General features: G+C 37.6%; 1 protein-coding gene and 1 pseudogene across 1 annotated transcript; one reads left to right on the top strand and one right to left on the bottom strand.

Moving 5' to 3' along the window:
* The first annotated feature begins 849 nt into the window (after nt 1-849).
* On the top strand, nt 850-3,609 carry LOC113074170 (pre-rRNA-processing protein TSR2 homolog; annotated as a pseudogene).
* Nucleotides 3,610-5,518: 1,909 nt separating this feature from the next.
* Nucleotides 5,519-25,299, bottom strand: LOC113074160 (SRSF protein kinase 3-like). Its single transcript, XM_026246912.1, has 16 exons — nt 25,244-25,299; nt 24,731-24,848; nt 22,665-23,056; nt 19,004-19,112; nt 18,712-18,799; nt 18,544-18,631; nt 17,395-17,501; nt 17,086-17,251; nt 15,570-15,595; nt 11,036-11,234; nt 9,374-9,601; nt 8,309-8,406; nt 8,111-8,218; nt 7,922-7,991; nt 6,898-6,990; nt 5,519-6,048 (listed from the first exon to the last, which is right to left on the bottom strand). The coding sequence occupies exons 1-16, from the start codon at nt 25,257-25,259 to the stop codon at nt 5,864-5,866; spliced, it is 2,091 nt and encodes a 696-aa protein (XP_026102697.1). The 5' UTR covers nt 25,260-25,299; the 3' UTR covers nt 5,519-5,863.
* Nucleotides 25,300-25,832: the final 533 nt, after the last annotated feature.

Raw genomic sequence — 25,832 nt, forward strand, 5'->3', positions numbered from 1 at the left:
AGGTTTCTGAGAAGTAAATATGCGCCTCAACATGAATTATACAGCAGCTTGGTTTGCTGATTGCTTTTCCGCTTTTGCTATTGGTCAATGCCAAAGTTATCCGAAGTCATGCATGGGTTGGTGTTTGATTTTTCCAAGGAATGTAATAATGCTGACACCCTGCTTTGTGTTTCTTACTGAGCCAGTTTTACTGCAGAGAATTACTGTTATGATAAAAACCACATACTTATAACACAGTATTTCCACATACCTCTTGAAAAATGTTATAGAATTCTGTTCATTTATTGTATCAAAGATATACAGTTCAATAAAGGTATGTACATTTCTGAATAATAATTTGTATTATTCTTCTATGAGTATATACAAGCTTATTTTAACAATGTATTCATAAAATTAAGTTATAAGCACTATATTTTGATTGTAACAGACACTTTTAATCAATTTAATACATAATTTCTGAATATGTTCAGTATTTATGGTGTGTGTGTATGTATATATATATATATATATACACACACACACATACTATACCTTATTTTTATAGTTAATATTCAGTTAATTTGTTCAAAAAGTGACTATATGTTACAAGTTATTTGTGTGGGTGTGTATTTTAATAAATAAATCATTTAAAATAATACATTTCTAATGATAATTGGCACCAGGTCCTCTTTCTTGGGTGATGAGCAAACTTATCCAAAAGACTGGGGGGGTGGGGGGGGGATTGCATGAAATCTATACAATTCTAACTAATATATTTCCATAGGTTTTGCCAGGGGTTTTGATGCATGGAGGTAACTTTCACTAAAAATGTGTTTATGCGGTTTCTGCGATTGAATATTTTACCTGGTGCATCTTCACCTGTGATAGACTCTTCAGGTCTGCTGATTTTCAAGATGGCGCCGCTCATATCTTCCACACGTGAGTTGTTCACTGAAGCAGTTCGGCTTGTTTTGGAAACGTGGCCGGTGCTGCAAATTAGTAAATTTATAACATTATATTCCGAATAAATATATATTTCGTATAATACTGTCATATTTCTTAATTAAGCTTTAGTTTGATCCTCATTTTTCGAATTCAGAAATCATACTGCTGTTACCAGATTAGCAAGTCAGCGCTGCCAGTTATAAATATAGCGTACAGTAAACAAACATGCAACACTTAAAGTTCAGTCTTACGTTATGTCTTGAAACAATATTTCATCCAGCTGCAGAGGACTTGTAATGATGCACACCTCGAGCTGACCCTGAGCAGTGATTTGTAGCTGTAATGGATGCGTTTTCTCAGATCGCGGTCGATAATGGTCTCGGGGGCGCGCAGTCAGCAGAAAGCGGAGTGGATGGTGCACGCGCTGCAGCAGTACTTCATCGACAACGGTCAGAGCTGGCAAATCAATAATTTCACTGACGCTTTGTAGATCTTCTGATGACAGTAAACCCGTCTGTGTCTCCTCACAGATGGGCTGCAGGCCTGCAGCAGGATGAATTGGAGGAGTTCATCTCAGACCTGATGAACTATGAGTTTGACACGCTGGTGGATGATGGCAAGTCTGCTGTGTGTTTGAACAGATATTAGTCGAAGTTGTGCTTAGCGAGCTGTGTCTGAGTGTGTGTGTGTGTTCGCTCAAGTGGCGCAGCAGGTGTGCGAGATGTTCCAGCAGTGTCATCAGGACAGACTGACGGATGTCAGAGAGCAGATCAAGCAGATGATTCAGAAGAAGAACGCTGAGAGAGAGCAAAGGCCACACCTAACGTTACTGAAACACCTGCTGATGTAAATCTTTGTCAAAAACATGTTTATTGCATGAATATCAGGTGAGAAAAAAAAATGAGGTACTGTTTTACTTGCATCCACCGCTACGTATCAATGCAGCCTAATGAGAGAACGTTTACTTTGCTTTCTTGGGTTGTCACTTTTGTGAGGAAAAAAAAAATCCTGTTTGATTTGAGTGACGAGTGTTCATTGAATCGATTGTAAAATCGATTTCGCATGTCTAAAGTTTTATACGGCAAATAACACCAAATATAGGTAAATGTGAATAAGTTCGGGAGTTCGTAGCGGGTTCGCGAATCATTTGAGTCAATTTGGGGATCGCGAATCATTTCAATAAGTTCGGGAGTTCGTAGCGGGATCGCGAATCATTTGAATCAGTTCGGGAGTTCGTAGCGGGTTCGCGAATCATTTGAGTCCGTTCGGGAGTTCAAAGCGGGATCGCGAATCATTTGAGTCAGTTTGGGGATCGCGAATCATTTGAATCAGTTCGGGAGTTCGTAGCGGGTTCGCGAATCATTTGAGTCCGTTCGGGAGTTCAAAGCGGGATCGTGAATCATTTGAGTCAGTTTGGGGATCGCGAATCATTTGAATCATGTTTAACTAATTTAGTAGCTAGTTCTAATTACGTTTTCCACGCTTGTTTAGGTGTGAAATGTGAACTCGTATTTTTTGTTTTAATGATGTTAACAGTATCATCAAGTATATTAAAAAACTAAACAAATCGTGCCTAAAAAGTGCACGCATCTAGGCTAGTCATACTAGTGCGCGTGTGCATTTTGAGTGCTTTCTTTCACTGCATTATTCGGTGTATTCAAATGCATTTATGAATGCATGTGAATGATCACAAAATTCAAGATATGAACCCTTTGTGCCAAAAGGGTTCTTTCTTGTCATTATAGAACCTTTTTAGCATAAAAGGTTCTTTGGAGTTGAGTAAAGAACCCTATGGTTCTATATAGAACCCCAATGATCCCTTGTTGTCATATATATATATATATATATTCATATATTCATACGTATGTTTGTGTGTATGTTTTTAAATTTGTAATATTTTAAGTGTACATATATATGATATATAAAAATAAATAATGGTTAAAAATATTTGGCATGTTTTTATTAATGTTTAAATATTTATATTTAACATTTAAAGTAAATTAATATTTTTGTATAATTTATACATTTTATATAAACTTATTTAATTTAAACTTATTTTTATATTTATATATTTGTGAATATTTTTTAAATTTAACATAAAATTTCTATGTAATATACAATATAAAATGCAGTGTACAATAATATACAATATATAATACGTACTTTATATATATATATATATATATATATATATATATATATATATATATATATATACATATTTATGTGTGTGTATAACATTTACAATTTTAACATTAATGCGTAATATATAAAAATCAATAATACACACACACACACACATATATATACATATATATTGTAACAACCGTTACAATATATACATTTACATATACACATATATATATATATATATATATATATATATATATATATATATACATATATACACATATATACATACACATACATATACATATATATATACATATTATATTAATTAATAGTACAGAATGTTTGGTGTATTAGATGCAAATCTCCCCTTTTTGAATTGTGTCCGGTTGTTTTTCTCAGGCTATGGAGTGTGATGGAGGGTCAGGCGGAGCTTCAGTCAACGGTGAAGCGGTGAAGGAGCAGCATCTTCTTCCTCAAGCTGTGAGTCACGAGGAAGAGGATGATAGCTGGACAGTTGGTACACAGGAAGAAGTGACTGGACTTGCAGTATAGGGCTTGGGCGTCGTGACGTCATTACTTGGCGTGGCCGCCACGTTGACAGCCTCCTTTACTGCCACTCGGACTACTGCGCAGTGTTTAGACATACTCCCTCTCATCCGTGTGTCTTAATTTGATGAATTAAAAATCAATTTTAACCATTTTCAACCGTTGCCGTATTGTGGGGTGTAATAGCGCAACACATAATCGCCATGGGGAAAATAAAATTTAAGTCAACATTGAAAATAAGGGAAATTTCTCGAGTTACTCATCCAAAATACGGGAAACATTCTTTTTGTTGCTATCCCTCTGCTGACAGCAAAAATTCGTACTATAAAACTGCTGCATTAACTAACGTTAAGCGATTTGTGAAGCTACGTCTAACGTGACTTTAGTTACAGATTGGAGTGAAATCGTGCTCTCAAAACAACCATGCTATCTTAAAAAGCCCAACATCACGCTAAGGTTGCTTTCAAGTAAAACATCTGTTTCGCTGGAAGGACAAGGAGTAGCAACAGGACAACAGCACAGAGACTTGACAGGTCTGATGGAGGGGCTAACGTGATATTTTACAGGAAAATACTAAAAAAGGAAGACAGCGGGTAAAGAGCTCAAATACGTGAGAACCCCGGAAAAAACGGGAGGGTTGACAGCTACTAACTACACTTTTGAAACACATTGTTAAAAGTCCATGTGTGAATAGTTGTTAGCACTAAGGGTTACTAAACTAGCAGCTAGGTAACGTTAGAGCGCAGTTTACCGGATTACTGTAACGTTATACTGTTTTGCCGCTGTTCCGTTTCTATGATTTGCAGCTCCTGAACCCATCCATTTGTGAACTGTACATGAGACTTCAATGACTTGTAGCTTCAGAACTATTATGAAGTGTAGGCGCTCACAAAACAAACAAGGTAGCCTAAGATATCTGCGGCAACAAGTCTCCGTCGGTACTCCACTATTTGTTGGGAATTTCATATGGATCCAAACCGTTAATAGTGCCGATTTTGTCCGCATACCGGTCCCTGGCATCCCTATTTAGCGTATCCCTATAAATCCCACAACCTTTTCGCGATTTTGACATCTTTTTTTCTTTCTCCCAACTCTGCTCTTCTCGTTCAACTCGCTGTATGTTTACATTCGCGAAGCTGGCAACATGGCCGCCACATCCCAGAATGCAACTCGGCGCCCAAGCCCTATTAAAACTGAGGAATTTCTTTCTTAAAACTGAGACATTTTAAGGGCTTCTTTGTCTCTCCAGCTCTGGATACTTCTGCATTTTCAACCACAACAAACCCACAGAATGGTGCATGTGACTGATGTTAAAACACAGATAGATTACCTCACTGGACCTCTTTCACAGGTTTCTTTCATAAATGCTTAGTTTGGAGTACACAAAGTCTAATGAAATTAATTTGTGTATGCTTTGTAACTGGTCTGGTCTTTGGTGCATATACACAAGTATATACATTTTAATGGTCTAGTTATGTTCTATCCATAACACCGATTCTCTCTCTTTGACTTCCTGTAACCCTTATTTATAACTTGTAGGTTAATCCCTGCAGTGGTCCTTTATCGCCCTCTTGTGTCGCTACAATATCACAGCAACAGTAAAATGCAGTGCTAGAATAACATAATGATATGCTAAACTTTAGTCAATGGAAGAAAAAAAATATAAGCGTTTTCATAGTTTTTCTCATGTTTGGTTATTTAAAATGTTTAAACGCTCTATTGTTACAGTATATTATGGTGACCACATCAGGATTATTTAAAAATACTGTTTGTAAGTGAGCCTTTATTCTTCGGTACACAGGGTTTAAGCTCAAGTCTTTATTGAATTCAGTCAAGTATTCATACAGTGTTCTGTATGGTCACAAACAAGCATTCCTCACACATATTCGCAGACAAATATAAAAAGGCGAGGGGCTTTTTTTTTTTTTTTTTGCAGATGACATGTCAAGGCACTATTTTAACATAAATATGTGACCCTTCTAAACAATTAAATGACCGTACAATGAAAACTCAACAGACTACAGACATATCTGCATCATGTTCAGAGATCAAAGCTTCTTTAAATATATATACCATATATATATAAAAAGACAACAGGTTTGAGGTTCTAGCTAGGTCTGTGCTCAGATACTGTATCCCCAGTATGTTTAACCTTAGCAGTGAGTTTGCTCTGGAAGGTGGATGTGTGCACAAAGTGATCAGACGGACCAAAATGACACAGACCGCACAAATGTAGTGAAAACAAGGAAAACAGAGCGTGTTAGGAGTTGATCCAGGGGTGCTGTAGACACTCGGCAGCTGTGGCGCGGTTCTCTGGGATGAACTCGAGCATGGTGAGCAGGAAGTCGCTGAATTGGGCTGCTTGATCCAGTGGCCACTCGTACTTCTCCAGCAGCACCTCGAACAGCCCCCATGGCTTCAGGTTTGAGATGTGCCTCAGCTCACCTATACACACACACACACATGCAAAAACACTCAGTCAAAACATTCTCATGCAAATTCAAGGATGCTCGTTTTCTATGAAAGTGAACAAGTAGTCCAGCACTGTGTGAAGGAAAGTTGTGAATCCAGGATAAGGAATTAATAAATATATATACACAGACATATACATATATAAGCATCTTCTGATAAAACACATTTATGGCGCCTAAAAACATTCTTGAGACTCTCTGTAGATTTATACGCATGTATAGACTAGACTGTATCCAAAAAGATTATGTCTTCCTACTATGGACCACATGGCATTTCAAATATCTTGTCACTGGAGACATAGGTTCAAGGGCATTTTAAGGAATTTTTATCTCTGGTCAGGTGAGAGATGCTACTCAATCGGGTGGGATTTGTCATTCTAAGTCGCACTGGACTATAAGTCGCATTTATTTAGAACCAAGAAAAAACATGACCGTCTCCAGCCGCGAGAGGGCGCTCTATGCTGCACAGTTGTAGACTACAGGACCAGTGAGCAGCATAGAGCGCCCTCTCGCGGCTGTAGACGGTAATGTTTTCTCTTGGTTCATGTCAAATTAATTTTGATAAGTCGCACCTGACTATAAGTCACAGGACCAGCCAAACTATGAAAAAAAGTGAGACTTATAGTCCGGAAAATACGTTACTAATATCCTGACTATTCATCACACATTTGTGGAAAACCTTTTTGACTATGACCTGATGTCTAAATCTTATCTTGTTAGGCCATAAACCTTTGCTCTGCAAACCCTTTTCCTTTGATTTTGAGGGGAAAGTGTCAGATTCACCGCGACATTCTCCTGTAACTGAAACATCCAGTGCTCTTACCTCTTCGGCTGAAGTATTCTCTGGAGTATCGGCCTGACAGGGCGAAGTGTGGAGGAATGGGACCCAACAGCTCAATGATGTGAGCTATGTGATCTGGAAAACAACACAGCACATTGTAATCATTGCATAACCTAAAACGTTATTATATATTCATGTTTCTGAAAGATGTCGGTCTCTTACACTCATCAAAGATGCTTTCATTTGACCGAAAACTAATAATATGAAATATTTTTACCATTTGAAATAACTGCTTCTGTTGTTCTAATATAAATTGTAATTTATTCCTTTGATCAAAGCTGAATTTTCAGCATCATTCCTCCAGTCTTCAGAGTCACATGATCCTTCAGAAATCATTCTAATATACTGCTCAAGAAAGATTTCTTATTATCAACGTTGAAAACAGGGTAAAACGTTACTTTAGGGACTAATTCTCATTATTAACTATTAATATTCGCAAACATATGACTAGCATATTGGCTGTTAAATAATACTTATAAAGTGCATATTAATACTTTATTATGCATGACCATATTTCAGATCCTTTAACCCGACCCAACAACTAAACATCACAACTACCTTACTAACTATTAATAATCAGCAAATTAGGAATCTGAGGCAAAAGTCATAGTTAAATTAATCTGCAAACTAAAGTGCGATTGAAAAACAGTTGTGCCGCTTCATATTTAGTTTTTTTTTTACAGGATTTTTTGATGAAAAGAAAGTTCAAAAGAACAGCATTTACTTGAAATAGAAATATTTTTGTAAAAAGTAAGTCTTTACAGTTACTTTTGACCACTTTAACATATCCTTGCTGAATAAAATATTAATTTCTCAAAATAAATTAGTGAATATATAACTAAAAGTTTTACTGATCCCAAACTTTTGAACGGTCAGCTCTGAGAAAAAGTATTTGAAAATGAGAACAAGTACTTCAATTATTTAATGAGCTGTCACTGTTCATAAGTAAAACAATTTTTTATCATGCCAATAATAATATCCTGGGAGGAAGACCAAGAGAACGGACCTTCATCTCGAGTGTAGTCCTCTCCTGAGTGAGGCTCAAACAGATAGTCTCCGGTCGCCAACTCAAACGCCTGTGAAGACACATCATATATATGACACACAAGCAGGAAGTGCAAGTGTACATCCTGACCATTTTTTCAGTGTCTTTATGGAATAGTAGGTGTGAGATCCACACTGAATGAGTTTGTACCATACACGCAGTGCTCCATATGTCAGCCGGGGGTCCGTACTCGGCCCCGATCAGCACCTCCAGAGCTCGGTACTGACGCGTCTGGATGTCCTCAGTAAAGTGCTTGTGCTGATGAGGAGGAGAGGACAGCAGTAAACATCACCAGCTGTAATCCAGAATTCACTTTCTGAATGCCTGGAATCGACCCACTGTACTCACCACCCAGCATGCATTGCCTAGGTCTGCAATCTTGATGCGTATTTTATCTGCGTTCTGAGTTTCTAGAGGATTCACTAAGAAATCAGCAGCAGAGTATGCTGGGGGACAAAAAAACAGACCGTTTTAGCATTGATGTCAAACGTTCAGCAGCACTAGAACTTCTCTGACATTTAATTTAAGATAAAAAGCCTACAGAAAGCAACGGTCGGATTACAGAAGTGAACATTTCATTCACTTACAAACCTTTAAAAACAGACCTGCTTCAGTAGGTCATCAGCCACATTGTTTCAACTTCATTGTTAAATAACGATTTCATTAGGAGATCCTAGTACACTGCAAATGACGTAATCAAGTCAAACTCTCTCTGCTCGCAAACCACTTCAATATTTGTATGCATAACACAAGGTAAAATATATTATTTCAATATACATTTATATTTAGACTTGCTTTATATCTATCCATCGTTTTACATTTTAATTGACCCATTTCACAGACTGTGACTGTGTGTATCCAGTTATTAACATCATAAATCTAGCCAATTTCCATAAAAAAAAAAAGGTTCATGTACATTTTTACACTATATTTATTATAGTTATATTACCTTGCCATTAAGTTACAGAGAATTGGCCACAGCTGCTGCGTGAGTGTTTTTAATACAACGGCTGATCTTTCTCTCTTCTGACCACAGTAATCAATCTGTTCTTAGTTTTTTCTTCATAGAAAGGCTTTTTCTTATGCTACTGTTGCAAAAGGGAATGCAAGAATGATGTGTTGTAGTTTCTACCGAATTCTCATAACCAGAGAAATGTGAAGAGGGACCTTTATGATGATACTTCATGGGATTGTAGTTCTTTCCCTTATTAAAGCCATTAAGTATACGGTCTAATACCTGTCCTTTTTTCAGATTTTCAAACACTGTTTTGCTTAACTTAAAGCTGGTTGGTTTAGTTCATGGTTTGTTATTTAGAGACTCTATTATCCATATGGGAATAATGAATACTTCCAGAAGCAAGGCAGCTGTTGCACTCTATTGGTCGTTTTCCATCAAAAAAGCAGCGTACGTACTGTTGGGAGAGAGCAGTGAGCGCTCCGTGGAGTATCCAGACAGAGTGGACAGAGCCGACTCAGAGGTAGCGGACAGGATGGAGCCAGACATGCCGGACAGACCCGATCCAGGGCTGGAGAAGCGCAGGGGTCCGAAGCCGTTACAGCCCTCCTCCAACCACGATGAGCCTGTTTCTGGACTGCGTTTATTCAGAGCTCCTACAGAGTGTCCATTACCGTTCACGTTCACTGTGACACACATAAAGTTCAAATTAAATCTGGCCTAATTTCATTAATAATCCTTTCTTAAGGTTCAACTGAAAATTAAAGCATCTTGGAGGAGCTAAAATCATCAGTCCATCAAAATCTGCTTCAGAGATATTGGACTCCGGTCGTCGAAACTGAATATATAATTTGTTGGAAAGTCTTTTCAACCAATTTTTCAAACTTAATCAGCAGTCATTTAAGCAACGATGTTGAGAAACAGAGCCATACTCCGTTTGAAAACTCCTCATATCATGGAAAAGATTTTGGTCAAATCACCATATGGTCATAAGTAGTTTAATCAGGGAGCTTATAATGCTAAAATTTAGAAAGTGTCAATATTTTAATTATAGTTTCATAGTTTAACAGTCAGATTCAGCAGAATGAAACTGAACACAGGGGTCTTGAGATGCTGTTTAATAAAAAAACTTATTTTAACTAAACAAAGCATCTAAAAACGCAACAAGAGGCTGAAAGAGTAATGAGATGCACTGCATCAAAAACATCCATGTGGCACACGGACCAATGCACAAGTAAAAACCACACATCATTCACCTCCTCATAGCCCTTAGGTCCAAAAACTATGAGCTGTAAGATGAAAAATGTCTGCAAGCATGATTATATGTAATCCTCATCCCAAATCACACATTTTCTGACCAATGAAATTCCAAGACTTTTCTAGTCATTGGTGATTTCTAGATAGGGATTTAATGAGACATACCTGAAGAAGATCACACTAACAACATTTTATTTTTGGTACAATATTATTATTTGTGCTAAAAATTGTAAATCAAATACAATTTCCTAAACCTAAGAGTCATGAAAATTACCTATAGGTCACTAAATATTCCACACTGATAAATAACTAAGGACAAATAAAAAAATCTGTAGAAAGATTGATGCAGCTTCTGGTTTTTTACATAAATCATTAACACATACAAAGCTTCATTCTCCCTAAAATTCATCTTAATGTCATTTTGCATGTGTAAATGGTTAATTAAGTCAGTTCATTAATTAGACTTCCATTAATGCTGGGTAATTCTGTTTACAGAAATGAAAACACTTGAGTAAAAGATTTGTTGTTCACTTTAAGACATTGGAGTGATGTTTTCTTTACTCAGGAGCAAGAGGAGACATGCATAATGGATGTCTCATTACTTTCAGTCTTGAAATATAGACAGAAATAAATAGAACTAATTTGACACATTAATCTTGTTTATGTTTTTCCTCCATATTATACATAATCTTTCAATTGCTCACGGAATTCCCCAGAAGGATTTTTACAAAGCTTTTTAAATGGATTAAAAACAACAATTTCAGTACCTCATCTCACAAAGTAAATCAACCATTTTTGCATATCAATTCAACAGAATCATTAAAACATTAAATGATTCACTAGTTTATATAAATGTATCTCACTTTGTGCGTGTTTGTGGTCATCCTCTCCGTCCTCGCTGAGCCTCCAGAGCGCTCGTGTGTTTCCAGAAGCATCTGGCGGTAAAACTCCGTCCAGCTCCTCCATCCTCTGCAGGTCCAACAGCCGCTCGTCCAACAGACGCTGCTGCCGTTTGGCTTTCCTTTTCAACTTCTTCTTCTTATTCTTTGATAATTTACCCATCTAGATGCAAACACACATGGGCAAAAAATAAAGTTTTAAAGTGCCGAATCAAAACAAAAACAAACAGCATGGAACACCAAGCTAGTTTCAAAAAGACCTTCTAAAACAATGTTAGCTGATGAACCTGTGCAATTATGATTATGTTTGCAATAGCAAACTAATCTCACACCTACTTTGGTGGGTATGTTCTTTAGAGCTGCAACTAACGACTAACGATTATTTTTTCGATTAGTCGACTAATCTAACGATTATTTTTATTACAATAAATAATTAATCTAATGTTCTTTTTTTAATTAGCTCATGAATCCTTTGGATAACTTTACCAAAAAAATATAAGTACAACTTCTAATATAATATTTCAACCTTTATTCATTTCAACTTATGTGGTTGAAGTTTTTACAGTATAAAATAAATAAGAGGCAAAGAAAATTATTTTACTATGGTAAATATGAGCTTATGATAGCATTTATAATTAAACCACAGTAGCCATAAATTTACAGTTGTCTGAGACGTCATGAAATGTTCTTTAGCATCACAAACCAAAAAATGTAGTCAGGGTTCTGCTATGGTTTAGCATGGTTTCCAGAGATCTGGAGCTGATTTGGGGTGGCTGGGTGGTTTGTGACTGTTGTCTCGTGGCGCGCTTTCTTTTAAGGGGCCGTTCACATTTCACGTCTATTGCGCGCTCAAGTTCGTTTTTTCCAGGCGCGTCCGCAGACTCCGCACCGCATCGAGTTAAAAACATCTCAACTTTTCAGAATGCCGCAAGCGCAAGAATATCAGACATGAACCAGGAAGTTGGTCACCAGATCACATGGTAACCAGTTAAACCGTAACACCGAAGAGCGCCAAGATGTTTTCCTCTGAGGTGCCCGCGCATCGCAGTTGTGCTGCCGTGGTTCACCATATCGGTTTTACAAAGGGAACATTTTATTTGTCCTGTGTTTAAAGTATTCACATAATTTTGATAACAATGGCCTCTGTTTTTGTGATAGAATGCAACTTTCTCCATTCCCAGTATGCCATTACGCGAGATGTAAACAAACAGTGTGACGCGTCGACGCATTTCACGCACGTCGACGTATTTTTGTAGTCGACGTAATCGATGACGTCGACGCGTTGTTGCAGCACTAGTTCTCATACAAACATTACTCACTCTCAGGGCCATCCAATATGTAGATGACTTTGTTTGTTTTTATATTCAAAACACATTTGGAGAATTTTTGCATTATATTTTTTGCTTGCCAATGGATCGGCTGCAGTGAATGGGTGCCGTCAGAATGAGAGTATAAACAGCTGATAAAAACACTTCAAACCATTGCTTCCGACTACCGTATTTTCCGGACTATAAGTCGCACTTTTTTTCATAGTTTGGCTGGTCCTGCGACTTATAGTCAGGTGCGACTCATTTATCAAAATTAATTGGACATGAACCAAGAGAAATGAACTAAGAGAAATGAACCAAGGGAAAACATTACCGTCTCCAGCCGCGAGAGGGCGCTCAATGCTGCTCAGTTCTCCTGTAGTCTACACTAAAAACAGAGCGCCCTCTCGTGGCTGTAGACGGTAATGTTTTCTCTTGGTTCTTGGTTCTAAATAAATGCAACTTATAGTCCAGTGCGACTTATATATGTTTTTTTCCTAATAATACGTATTTTTGGACAGGTGCGACTTATAGTCTGAAAAATACGGTAAAATATGAGTCTATAATCCATTATATTGCTTTCCAGTAAAAAAAAAAAAAATCATATTTTCTGAATCAGAAGAGAAATAAAGTACAGAACAAGCACCGTTTACAAGTGACAACAATCTAAAGCGGTTCTAAACAAATATGTCAGTGGATGTGAGAGGACAACAGGGGATGTACTTTTTAACTGAAGGTAGTCTTAATATAGATTATGGACTGGTATTTTGGCCAGAAGTGACACTTTGAAGTTAAAATATCTAAATGATGTGTTTGTTCCTCACAAATATGCAGCTTTTCGGTTCACAAGATGTTAATTGATGGACTGGAGTGGTGTGGTTTACTTGTCGATTATTGTGATGTTTTTATCAGCTGTTTACACTCCCATTCTGACGGCACCCATTCACTGCAGAGGATCCAATGGTGGCAATTTGCTGGTTCAAATTCAACAACAAAAAAGGAAAATCACCACTGAGTCCTTGACCTAAACATGTAGCGTCAGGTTACTTCAAGGGATTGTCACTGAAATGTCCTTTCATGGGTCTCCAACCTTCATGGCATGCAGAAGGGTCATTTCATCTGGTTACAGAATCCAAACACTATGCATTCATGGTGATTTTCATGACATGTTGTCCAGGGTCGCTTCTAAACGATTCACTCATTTTTGATACAATAAGCTTACACTGATGCAGCATAAAGTGAATTTTGCCACGGGGGATATCTGACACTACTGCGCCATTTTCAGCTCTGGGAATATTTTGGGATGGCAGCTCTGTTGCCATGTCTGTTGTCTGGCTGAGCTGTGACACTTTCGATTTATTGAGTCCAGTCTTACGGGACTGACCTGATGAACTTTCTGCCTCTGGCGCTGTCTGTAAAACTACTGCTGCTACTTATAAATGAGTCTTACTGCTGTAGGTGCAGATATAGATATATGAGAGGTACTCAACTGTATTCCAGGAATCACGCTCTGGTTACTGTATATCACATAAATTGGGTCACTGTAATCTAATGGGGTCTGAAAGGTGCATGCAATAACGTCTGTTACAGAAACTGCACACAGTCTGGCGAATACGGGAGTAATGCTTTCTATGATACAAACAGAGGATTCAATCACTCAAAAGTTACAAACCTTTTAGATCATTTATGATGTGAATTAGCAACTGTTACACACATCAGAACATTTACAGGTGAAAAGATTAGAAAGAAGGTGATGCACAGAAGGAATCTAGATTGAAATGACTAAGATTAACTAAATTAAAATATGGCACAATTAAGAAGATGAAAAGCAGTTTTGCCAACCTAAAACATGTTAAGTCGTGCAGTTAAAATACTAGAGATAATCAGGATAATCATTTAGGTTTGAGGTAATTATTAGGCCATTTATTTAAGAAATCTGAAGGCATAATAATAATAACGTTTTTTGGTTATCATAAGGTTATCAAATTGTCATCAATATATTTTTGCTGTTAGTAACATTAACAATAAATAATTATTATAATAAATTGACCTGAGGCATGCAGAAAAAAAAAATCTGCTTTGATAATTACTTTTTCTTAAAGTTTTATGTACCAGCCATTCGTTAAGTATGAAATCTGTAGCCTAAGATTTAATATAGAGCAAAACAAAGATTAAAATGCACTAGTAATTTTAATTATTATTTTAGTATTATTTTATCACAGCACTGAATATTATTCTTTTATTTTATTATTATTATTTTTTTTTATTTCTTATTAAAAGCCTGTTAAGCATATTGGGTTTCTGGCACTTTAAACATAAAATTCATTACGTGTTTAGGTCTTAAAAATGAAATACCTTCCAAGAATATAACACTGTCCAAAGCTAATCATTTTGAGATATCTTGTTCTTTTCGACATTTCTTTCTTCATCTCAGTGGCGTAGACAGCCTTGCTTTTTGCCATGCAACTCATTTATATTCAGAAGAGAGGAAAATGTGACAGTAATTCGTGAAATCACGCAAAACCATGCAGAGGTGGTGGCTGAAATGAGAAAAGCAGAATACAGGCAGCGGGAACACAGCGGCTCTCTGTCTGGCTGTCATGACGTGAGAAAAGATAATGCTCCCGTCTGAGAACAGCTTACTGCACTGCCCTTTTCTCACTTTTAAAATAGTCTTTTTTCACTTTTCTTCTAAAGAATAAAAGGGGGAAATTAATTGAAATGCAGAATGATCAGATGAAGAAAGCTAGCTAGCTGGTTTAATGCTCCAGCATGCAGACACCTTTGAAAGGTCTAATATTGTTAGTGAGCAGTTAACGGTGTAAAATCAACACAACATCTGTGGGACGGCAAAGAGCGTCAAGACCAAATCCACTGACTGGGTGAAACCGAAAGAAATCCTTTAATAAAACGTATACTCTTATGTGCGTTTACACCGGCTTAAGATCAGTTATCAGTCAATTCGGTGCATTCAAGCATATTTTGAGCATAGGTTGCATTCTCTTTCCCAAAATCAGTGGATCTGACCCCAGCCATGGAGATTTGCCCCTTTCTCAGAAGTTCATGCCTGTCTATCTACATAGGCAAGGGTGGGTTAGGGTACAGCAGGCAGATTAAAACAATCATGTGTCATTTTCACCAGGACAAACTACATCCTCTCTGTATTTCAGCAGGCACAACTCTGAACGTACCTGTTTTTCCCTTGGTGCCGTGCTAACTGCCGTCAGAACAGAAGAGGAAAGAGGGAAGGGACAGAAAACCACAATGATAATAATTATAATAATTTAAAAGAAAAAGAAAACAGAGAAAGAAAAGATAGGACACCAGTTAGAAACCAAACAGACGACAGAGAAGAAATGAGAAATGATTGGCATATTCACCACAGAAGCAGAGGAGAAATGACGACCAGCATGCACATCTGTAGTCGATTAAGCGTTGAAAGCACATCCAAATGACTTTCTTATTTGCTTTCTTACATTTAAAACTTAAGCTTAATTAAATAAACCCTGATTCTATGACCTGGTCTCAATCGTTGAGGAGAAAACCACTGTGTGATTCGGCTTAAATCCACAGGAAGGTAAATCTGTACGAAAAATATTGTCCATCACTGCTGTAAAGCAGCGACTTGGTTCTATCCATCAGTTGTTTATTGGAAAAATCTTTATGCAGATCTGTAGGCAGATCTGAACGCAAGCTTGAAATCGTCTGTACAAAAGTGTTTCGTTTTAAAAAGACTCAAAGATTGGAGAAGTCTGACGTACATCACTAAAGAGAAGCCTGACCAAAACTACAAGGTCAATGAAATTCACAGCAAGATCAAAAACTTGAATTTAGAAAACAGATAGGGAAAGCGGATTTTAAATTAAAATAAAATTCATAAATGAACTTGCAACCGTTTCATTCATATGTAAATATCTTCATATCGAAGAAAACAAAATCACTATAGTTCAAGTGTAAAGTCAAGAAAGATGCTTAAATCTGATTCAAAGGTTTACAAATACAAATACACAGAGATGAAGGGAAGTTCAGTCCAGTCACACACTGAAGAAAAAAAACACTACAAATTTATTAGCAATTCATCAAACCTATGGAATTATATTTGATTTTAAAAAATGAACGTAACTTTTTCAGAAACTATCAAAAATATGCCATTACAAAAGAAGAAAATCACAATGAAAATAAAAAAAATGAACTCAGTGGCACAAATTTAACAGGCTCTTCAAATATGCTTCATTCTTTGTTAATGTTAATGTTAATGTTAATGTATTTGCTAATCGTGGATTCCGAATGGATTGCCACAGATTTCGCTTACGCTTCACAGTTTTTCATTTGGTGTTTTGACACAAACCTCTCGTGGGGGCGGGGTTAGCAGTGATCTACTCTGACTGGATAGTGAGCTTTTGATGGACAGGTGCTCTCTGACCAGGAAGTACAGACGCACTCAGTGGCGCGGACTTGGCGACATCAGTGGCGCGGAATAATGGGGGACTTTGTGTTTCCCTGGTTTATGTCATTGAATGCTGTTCATCATTTTATATGAATACAATTTATAACATTTCTTTAAATATTGTCTATTTAATAATGAATGCATTTATTATGCAAGCATTAAATGAGTCATACATAAGTCTAAAGGGAGTGTTATGTATGTCTCACGTGATACTTAGATGAGTTCATGGGAGTCACACACGTAAAAATAAAAAACTATACCGGAGGAGCCAGAAGGGGGCGGAGCTCCAGCCTTCTGCCATAACGTGGCTTCTGCTGCCAGCCGTCTCACATACACCTCATTGACATCCAGAAGGATATTCTCTGGCTTTATGTCTGTGTGGATGATCTTGCATTTCGTGTGCAAGTAATCCAAGCCCTCGAGAACCTGAAGAGGAGAAATAAGACACGTATGAATCACTCCCACGGTTCTGATGGAGCTACAATGTTTATACTGTACACTGGTAAAAACAAGTCTGAGAAATTGTTTTTGCTATTTGACTGGACATTATGACCTTAAAACAGACGCACCTGTCTGAGAATGCTCTTCACACAGACCAGAGGCAAACCCATGTAGTTGGATTTGATGATCCATTTCAACAGCTGGTGACCGAGCACCTCTAGTACCATACACACATCTGAGAGGTCAACGAGTCAAGGACAGAGTCTGTGATTAATAAACCACAATTGGACAGCGACGGAAATATGATGTCGACATGTGGATGTCCCAAAGCAAATGAGCAGCACAGTTTCATCTGCTATAGATACTCAATTGCCAGTAATACTCTTGGGATTTTCAGCATCTGCCATCTCACTATATGTGGAAACTATATATGAACTTCCTCCTCAAGAGTTCCTCTAAAAATTCAGTTCACAAGCTTTTCCCCATTTCATTTGATGATTTTTTTTTTTTGTAAAATACACATAACAAACCACCTAAATAAACATTATTTAATCTTAAGAAGTGATGAGAGCAGTATATTATATTACTATTACTACTTTATTTACTCTATTAAAATTTATAATAAAAATACTTTGGAAAAAAGGCAACTTGTGCAGAACGTTATTTGACAAAAATAAAAATAAAATGTATTCTAAAAAATGTAAATATTCTGTGTAAAGATATACCGTATTTTTATAGATATATATATTTTATAGAAGATATACCGGACTATAAGTTTCACCTAAGCATAAGTCGCATCAGTCCAAAAATACGTCATGATGAGGAAAAAAACATATACAAGTCGCACTGGACTATAAATCACATTTATTTAGAACCAAGAACCAAGAGAAAACATTACCATCTACAGCGCCCTCTCGTGGCTGTAGATGGTAATGTTTTCTCTTGGTTCATTTCTCTTGGTTCATGTCAAATTAATTTTGATAAGTCGCACCTGACTATAAGTCACAGGGCCAGCCAAACTATGAAAAAAAGTGTGACTTATAGTCCGGAAATAATTGATTATGCTTTACATGCTTTTTTATTTTTAACATTTAAATAACCCATAAAAGGAAAAAAATAAAACACTGAAAAAAAAAAGAAATTTGTGAGGAAAAAAGATTTCATAAGGCCTGAGTAAAATGAAACAAACCAAGAAATTTCTAATTTGAATAACACACCACAGTATTCGCTTGAAAGTCGCACCAACATGAGCATGTGATGCAAGCAGTGAAGGATACGAACACCATTGACACCAGAGATTTTAAAATCATCAATAAGCTGAACGATCCTCTCTCGTTTGGGGTCTGTGGGGTCGCTGTCTCGCACCTGAGGAAAAATTATGTCATAATACATATCTTTTTTTTTTTTTTATAAAAAATGCTAATATATTCAGTCGCCATACTTACACATTTCAGTAGTTTAATCTCATCTAGTGCAGTCTCAGTGTAGTGCTGGGCACTTTTAACCACTTTCAGAGCCACAAATCTTTTCCGCCTACAGACAAATGTCATATATTGTTGAATTCAAACAGACAGTCAAAAAGCATGTCAATGCATGACAATCCATACACAACTATCTGGCTGACAATCCATAATCTGACATCGGCTTACATCTCAATATTTAGAGATTGTGCATCTAGTTCCAGCAGTTAAATCCAAGGGATTAGGATTCACGTTCAAACAACATAAAAATACTCACTGTAGATCCCAGCACAGCCATACAGTGGAGAAATGGCCCCATCCCAGTTTCCTGACCACATGATATCTGCCATTAAACAGGTCTCCAATCTTCACTGGATAATACCCTCCTGAAAAAAAAATCTAATATTGTCACATAACATGCATTCAGCCAGTCATTATATGTTACTATTGCTGAATTTAAATTAGTGGTGGGCCGTTATCGCCGTTAACGTGCTGCGTTAACGCGAGACTCTTATCGGGCAATAAAAAAAAATATCGCCGTTAATCTATTCTCAAAGTTGGGTTGGGAGCTAGGTCTATATTAAGCAAGCTATGATGACTTTCACCTTGATATTTTATATAACTGACTCGCTGAGGACAGCCTAAAAAGATGCTCAGGACAGTTGGCGGGCCACTGCTGCGCATCGTCACGAAAGCGTATCTTTCTCACGTGTTGTTAAGCCGTACCGCTTGTCGATTTAAACATTAAAGCATCCAAAAACTAGACGCGGAAAAGCTGAACAGAGTAGCGCATGCCGTTAGGTGCGCACGAGAGAGAGAGCCGCGTATCACGGACAGCGACACTGAACCGAGCTCTCTTCTGCGAAGTTCACCTCGAAGTTCCTCCTGCACCCGAACGAACAAATGCAAATTGCAGTTTGAACAAACAAAAAGATGTGAAAGAGCCCAATTCAACACCACGGTGTTCTGGTGTTCAGGGCTCGCGCAGAGAAAGGCGTCTCAAAATACTTGAACATCGAATTTGCTTCGTTTTTGCTCTTGTGCCGACAAATACATACAAAATATGTCAAAATATCCACCTTGGAAATTATGCTGGAAAAAACTGTCAGTTATTTCTTGAGTGAAAGTTAACAGTTAAGGAAAAATGGGATGTGTATTATATTGGATGCGTTCATGGTCTCTTAAAGTGACCGCGCCTAATTTAGCTACTGGCTGCTGTAATGTTAATCCAAGAAAATGAAAATGAAAATCACTCACTGCTTTTGACTGAATGTCTTTGTAGTTTTAACAGTCAAACCAAAAATTATTCAGAAACCAGATATAATTTTTGATATATATAGCAAAACTGTAATAATGTGAGAAATGCTGAAGGTGTCTGAATAAATGTAGGTTTGATTGTATATTTCATTTTTACATTGAAGACTATCCAGTGCTATTATTTGGTTTCTGTACCTTGACACCTACAAACTTGAAAAAAAACGTAAACATTGGTGTGAAACAGGCGTAATGTTGTTTGCACCTTGTGCAATGTGTTTTAGCGTTGTTGTTTTTTTGTTTTTGTTTTTCGTCATCTGTATTCACATTACATTTTCTAAGTGACAATTTGTTCGTAAATGGGAAAAAGCCATTCAGAATGCACAGTAAATTTGCTCAAAGATCGTTAATACACACTGAAAGTCGTGACATTTGCCAAGTATGGTAACCCATACTCGGAATTGGTGTTCTGCACAAGAGGGTCTGGCTGCAGACTTGCACTTGCACTCTCAGACTTGCACTCTCAGACACTTGCACGTCCGCTAGCACATTTGGTAACACAAACAGTACAAATGGCTTGTGAAAACCACACATTGTCTATATTACACTTTCATGTAAGCAGAATATCACTGTGGAGAGATCGCTAAACTCATCAGCGTTTGTTCCGCCATCAGTGAGCGCACATAGGGTTGCCAGATTGCATGAATTAAATAAAACACTGGGCAGAAAGTGTATCCTTAAAGGAGAAAAGCTCTGTTTTAGGGCTTAAAGCTATTCACATCTGGCAACCATAAGCATGAACGCTAGTGAAGACTTGTTAGCAATGCAAGATAACGCAAATGCCAAATTTAACACATGTTTCAAGATTAATAACGAGCCGGCCAATATCGTGACGATTATTTTTAATTAATTGAGAAAGGTAGATATCGTTATCGAGATTAAAATACGATTAATCGTGCAGACCTAGATGGAGCTATTTGTTTTTTAATATTAGCTTTATAATAGTAGCTAGTTCTAAATCTTTTATTTCCAAAAAGTGAAGCTGTTTTTGCACCAGGATTATTAGCATTAACTAAAAACATTTTAAAATATAAAATAAAATCTTAATATTATATAAAAACTTAAACTAAATGAAAATCTTTAAATGGTAACTAAATGAAAATTGTTGGAAATAAAAACTAAAACTGATAGAACATTACTAAAAAATCAACTGAAAAAAAAAAGTGAAAATACATCTGATTCAATATAAAAATGTATTAAAAATTGTATTTTTATGAATAATATAATTTTTTGGTTTGCATTAATAATGTTCCAAATAAAAACAGAAAATTATGAAATGAAGGGCTTTTTTAATTTGGAAAGTAATTAATTCACTGGATTATATAAAAAAAGACATTTTTAAATGGTTAAGTAATACATTAAATATTTTATAAAATTTTCAGCTAAATTAACTGTTTAGAGATCATAGACTGTATAAAAACATGGACGTAGTGTCCGTGATGTCACCCATTGGTTTCTGAAGAGAGATTTTGAAGCCAAAAGTAGGCAGAGGTGGCTGTCACCAGCTTGACAGAACATCACCGGGCATCACTCCTGGATAATCGAAAATGGTTGCTGAAACCACGCCCACCTTACTCGACTGCGGTGACAGCAGCGGCAATCCACCTGTCACTCAAGAGGCCACGCCCTAATGATGCAGAACTTTAAGGCTTAATATAATTTAAACTGATGAGTTATAAATAAAAAAAATCACCCGCCCTCAAAGTTGTCACGGAGGGCTGAATTAGCTATATAGACCAAAATAATATTTTTGTACCAGGCTGTAAACATGTTTTTTGGAGTTGACTCCCTTTTGCTAGCCTGGTAATACCAGACTCTGCTACTTCACTTTGCTTCGTAGACAGAGTCTGGAATGGCATAATAGAGAAGTGTTTTCTCTCTCGCTAGGGGGCGCTTGTCTGAAGTTTAAAATCATTGGTTACCCGTAAGCCAATCAGATACGTTTAGTTATGACGTATGTTATGCGCCTGTACAGCCGCATCGAAGCACAGACATCATGCATCGAACTCAAATCTATGATTGAACTTCCACTGTAAACCTGTTGTTAAACACTCTTCTTGTTCTGGCTTCAGTTTGAAAAAGAGTTGAATGTTCTCCATAACAGAGCGAATTGCATCCCGTGTCTCGTTTCCCATTTCCGCGGTCGTTTCGGTTTTCGATTTCTCTAACCTACAATTTAAAACTCGGTGCTTAGCATCTACGTCACGGCTCTCAGCCCGCCCTCTGCTCGTTGATTGGCCCGGCTGTTTTCAGACCGGTGGCAAACAGAAAGCTCTGACGCTGTATCAGACTGAGTAGAGAAGCGAAATTAAATTGAGCGGAAGTAGGAAGTCTGACGTAGTCAGGCTACCCTTTTGCAGCCAGCCTCAAGTGGACAGTCAATGAATTGCAGTTTTAGTCACTTCCGCGTTAGTTTCAAGAAAGGGAGTGAAAGATTGCCGCTTGGATGAGATACATTTCATTAGTGTGATTTATATACCAGTGTATATATTCTTTCCACATTATGTATTGGTGATACCGCCTCTTTAAGTTGAACAAATGAATATTTTTATAAGGACTTTATAAGGATAAATAAGTATCATTAAAATCATCTATAAAGCAACAATTTCTTAGGATCATCCTACCTTCACAGTAATCTGACGGATTCTCTTGCTCCTCATCATCTGACCCGAGTAATTCTGCTGGGGGTGGGGAAAAGTCTGGAGGGGGAGGGCTCAGAGCTTGTGGTGGGATCGTCTGATTGGCCGGGGCCTGTGGAGTGGGAGGAGTCGAGGAGAGAACAGCAGGTAGAACCAGTGAAGGTGCTGTGGGAGTGGAAGATGTGTCTGGAGACGAGAGGACACTGGGTGAGGAAACCACTGTGATGGGAACGGAGTGAGGGATGGGGTCCGGAGGCTGCAGGTCTGGGGGACTCTGGGAAAGGTTTAACGGGGGTGTCGGGGGCGACTCTGGAGGGGTGGTGCATCTGCGGATGGTGAGGATGTGGCACAGTTCATCTGAGGAGGGGATCTGGGGTCTGTAGAGCGAGAAATAAGATTTTAATTTTAAATTTTCTACAAAAAATCACTTATCCGTCATCTGTAGCCCCTTTCACACTGCGATTCCGGCAAATACATGGGTAATGTGTCCCGGCAATTGTTCCCGGGGCGCTAGATTTTACACTTTCACACTGCCAGTGATTACCCGGGATATGTGCGTGCGTTCACACACAACCCGTAAAGGTCCCGTAAAGACACGTGACATCAGGGCGTGACGTGTAATGTACGAGTCGAAAACGTTAGGCACGTTATACTTTAACTGAAGCAAGCGAACGACCTCTGCGTCAGCGCGGAACGTGAGGTTTTTTGTCGCAAATGTTGATCTCCCTTCAAAACACATGGTAAAAGAGTCGCGCGATAACGTGCGTCATCACTATGACACAGCATTAGATCTGAATTTTGATCACACAGCGCTCTTTCCGGGACTGAACCCGCCAATGTTAGTAGGTCCCCGACCTGGGATCAGTCCCAGAATCAATCCTGGGATGTGTAATTTGCCGGGTCTGACGTGCAGTGTGAAAGGGGCTTATGGAAAACGCAGCTATGTTTAAAGAAGCAGAATGTTACTATTTATAATCAAGAATCCCTGATGACAACTCCATAATTCTACTACTTTTCATAAGCAATCTCCAGCTGTGCCTTTCATATCTAGGGCTTTTGATTTCATTCAAAGCACAGTCTTCAACCATCTGTGCAATTCAAAACATCAATGCACCATCTTAATATAAAGCCACACTGTGTCTCAGTCTATCTAGCTTTTATTAAATGGCCAATAAGTACATCTTAAGGGGTTAGCAACTTTGGCCAACCAATATTGGTTAAGAGCAGTGTGGCTAATACAATGGCTAACATAAACATATAATGTGTTATGCACACGCTATAATGCACAAGAACATTCAGACATCGGGGCCACAGAGTGAAGTTCATGTCCACTGTGATAAGAGTAGAGATAAGTAGAATTATTGTTATTATTATTATTCAAAAAACATCAGAATTTACAAGTAATAAGCTCAATGTAGGTAATAGGTTTATGTTTTTAAAATTTGTCATAAAGCTGAGACTATGATGACATGGCTGAAGGAATAAATTTGTTTTTCATTTTAATTTATTTTAGTAATGAAACTGAAGTTCACTGGCCGGATTGCTTCTGAATCACTACTGACTAAATCCTGCAAATTTGACTGACACCAAATAAGACATTTAAATTGGAGAAATAAAAAACAAAAAGCTGAAGGTGTAAATATAATGTCTTCTTAGAATAAGATACTAAGAACACGTGATATTTATGTAGGGGAAGCACATACACATCCGCTCTTACTCTTTGCATCTTCATGCTATTTTGGCCTACTTTTGAACGCTGCTAATGCAATTGAATCGCTTGCATTTCTCCTTATTTGACCATATTCATTTTTCAGCTTGTACTAAATAAATATAAACGTGGGAAAATCAGAATTTTGACCAATATCTAATGTGTATTGTTTTCCAAGGGGTGTGTTAAAATAGGTTGCACATGCATGGACCGGGAGGGAGGGCCATGAGTCAACATGCTTATCTGGAGAAGTGACTCCCATGGCCACCCTCCTATATATTTTTAGCAGCATCTCACAGAGCAGAAACCCAGATCTGGATCGTGCCCAGCTAGACACACTCACCCCAGCTCCAAACTAGAAATCTCCAGTGCTACTGCCGCTGCTTTGCGGTGCTTCTTGTTTTTCTTCTTCTGCTTTTTGCCGTGGCTGTTCAGGGGAAGGCTGTTATCGCTGGAGGATACTGCCATGCATCAAAGAGAATGTCATATAACATAATACATATTAGACATGCTGATATAGACACCCCCACCCCCAAGTCACTACTAATGGAGGACAATCCACCAACAAAATCAAGGATATCACAAATGTCAGCAGGATACATGACTTTATTAATCCCATGCATTTATCAATAAACAACCGAATACTTAAAAAAAAATTGAAAAAACAAACATTAGATCCTCTAAACGTGCTCAGGCTTAGCTTTACAGCTAACACGGGCTCTAGTCATCAAAAACAAGCGTCCTTTTAACCCTCCGGCAAGACGACATTGTTGAATTTATCCTCAAGAAACATAATACATCCACAGACATGAATATATTTAGGGTTGTTCGACTGGTTTTTAATGAAAACACTCACCGTTCATCGATATCATCGGGACAGCTGTCACCTCACGCACATTCGCCTCGGTTGGTTCTGCGCATGCGCATTCGGATTCTTGCTGTGTTGACAGCATCTCGTGCGGTTGAAAAGGCACTGCGTGAGGACAACGGGGCCCGCAACAACGTGCAGACTGCACAGATCCTTATATTTTCTGATCATCATCAGAGATGTATAAAGTACTAGAGACCCATACTTGAGTAAAAGTACAAGTGCTCTATCAAAAAAGTGACTTGAGTAGAAGTTGAAGTGCTCTTTAAGCACCACACTTAAGTAGAAGTACTAAAGTATTCAACATTTTTTGTACTTAAGTATTGCAAGTAGTCTATTTTAAAATTTACTACTCAAGTACTGAAAGTAAAAGTAGAAGTATTGTGTTATGTAGCTATTAAAGAAAGTAGTCAAAAGTTTGAACATATTGTTTTTACTATTTCAAATGATTAACCTAAAGGACAATCACAATTCCTTTGACTGTAACTTCTTGTAAACAAAAAAAAAAAACGGTTACTAGGGTTAGTTAGCCCAATTTGCAAAATTATATCATTAATAACTTACCCTCATGTTGTTT

Source organism: Carassius auratus, unplaced genomic scaffold (genome assembly GCF_003368295.1).
Source record: "Carassius auratus strain Wakin unplaced genomic scaffold, ASM336829v1 scaf_tig00013767, whole genome shotgun sequence".
Lineage (NCBI taxonomy): Eukaryota > Metazoa > Chordata > Actinopteri > Cypriniformes > Cyprinidae > Carassius > Carassius auratus.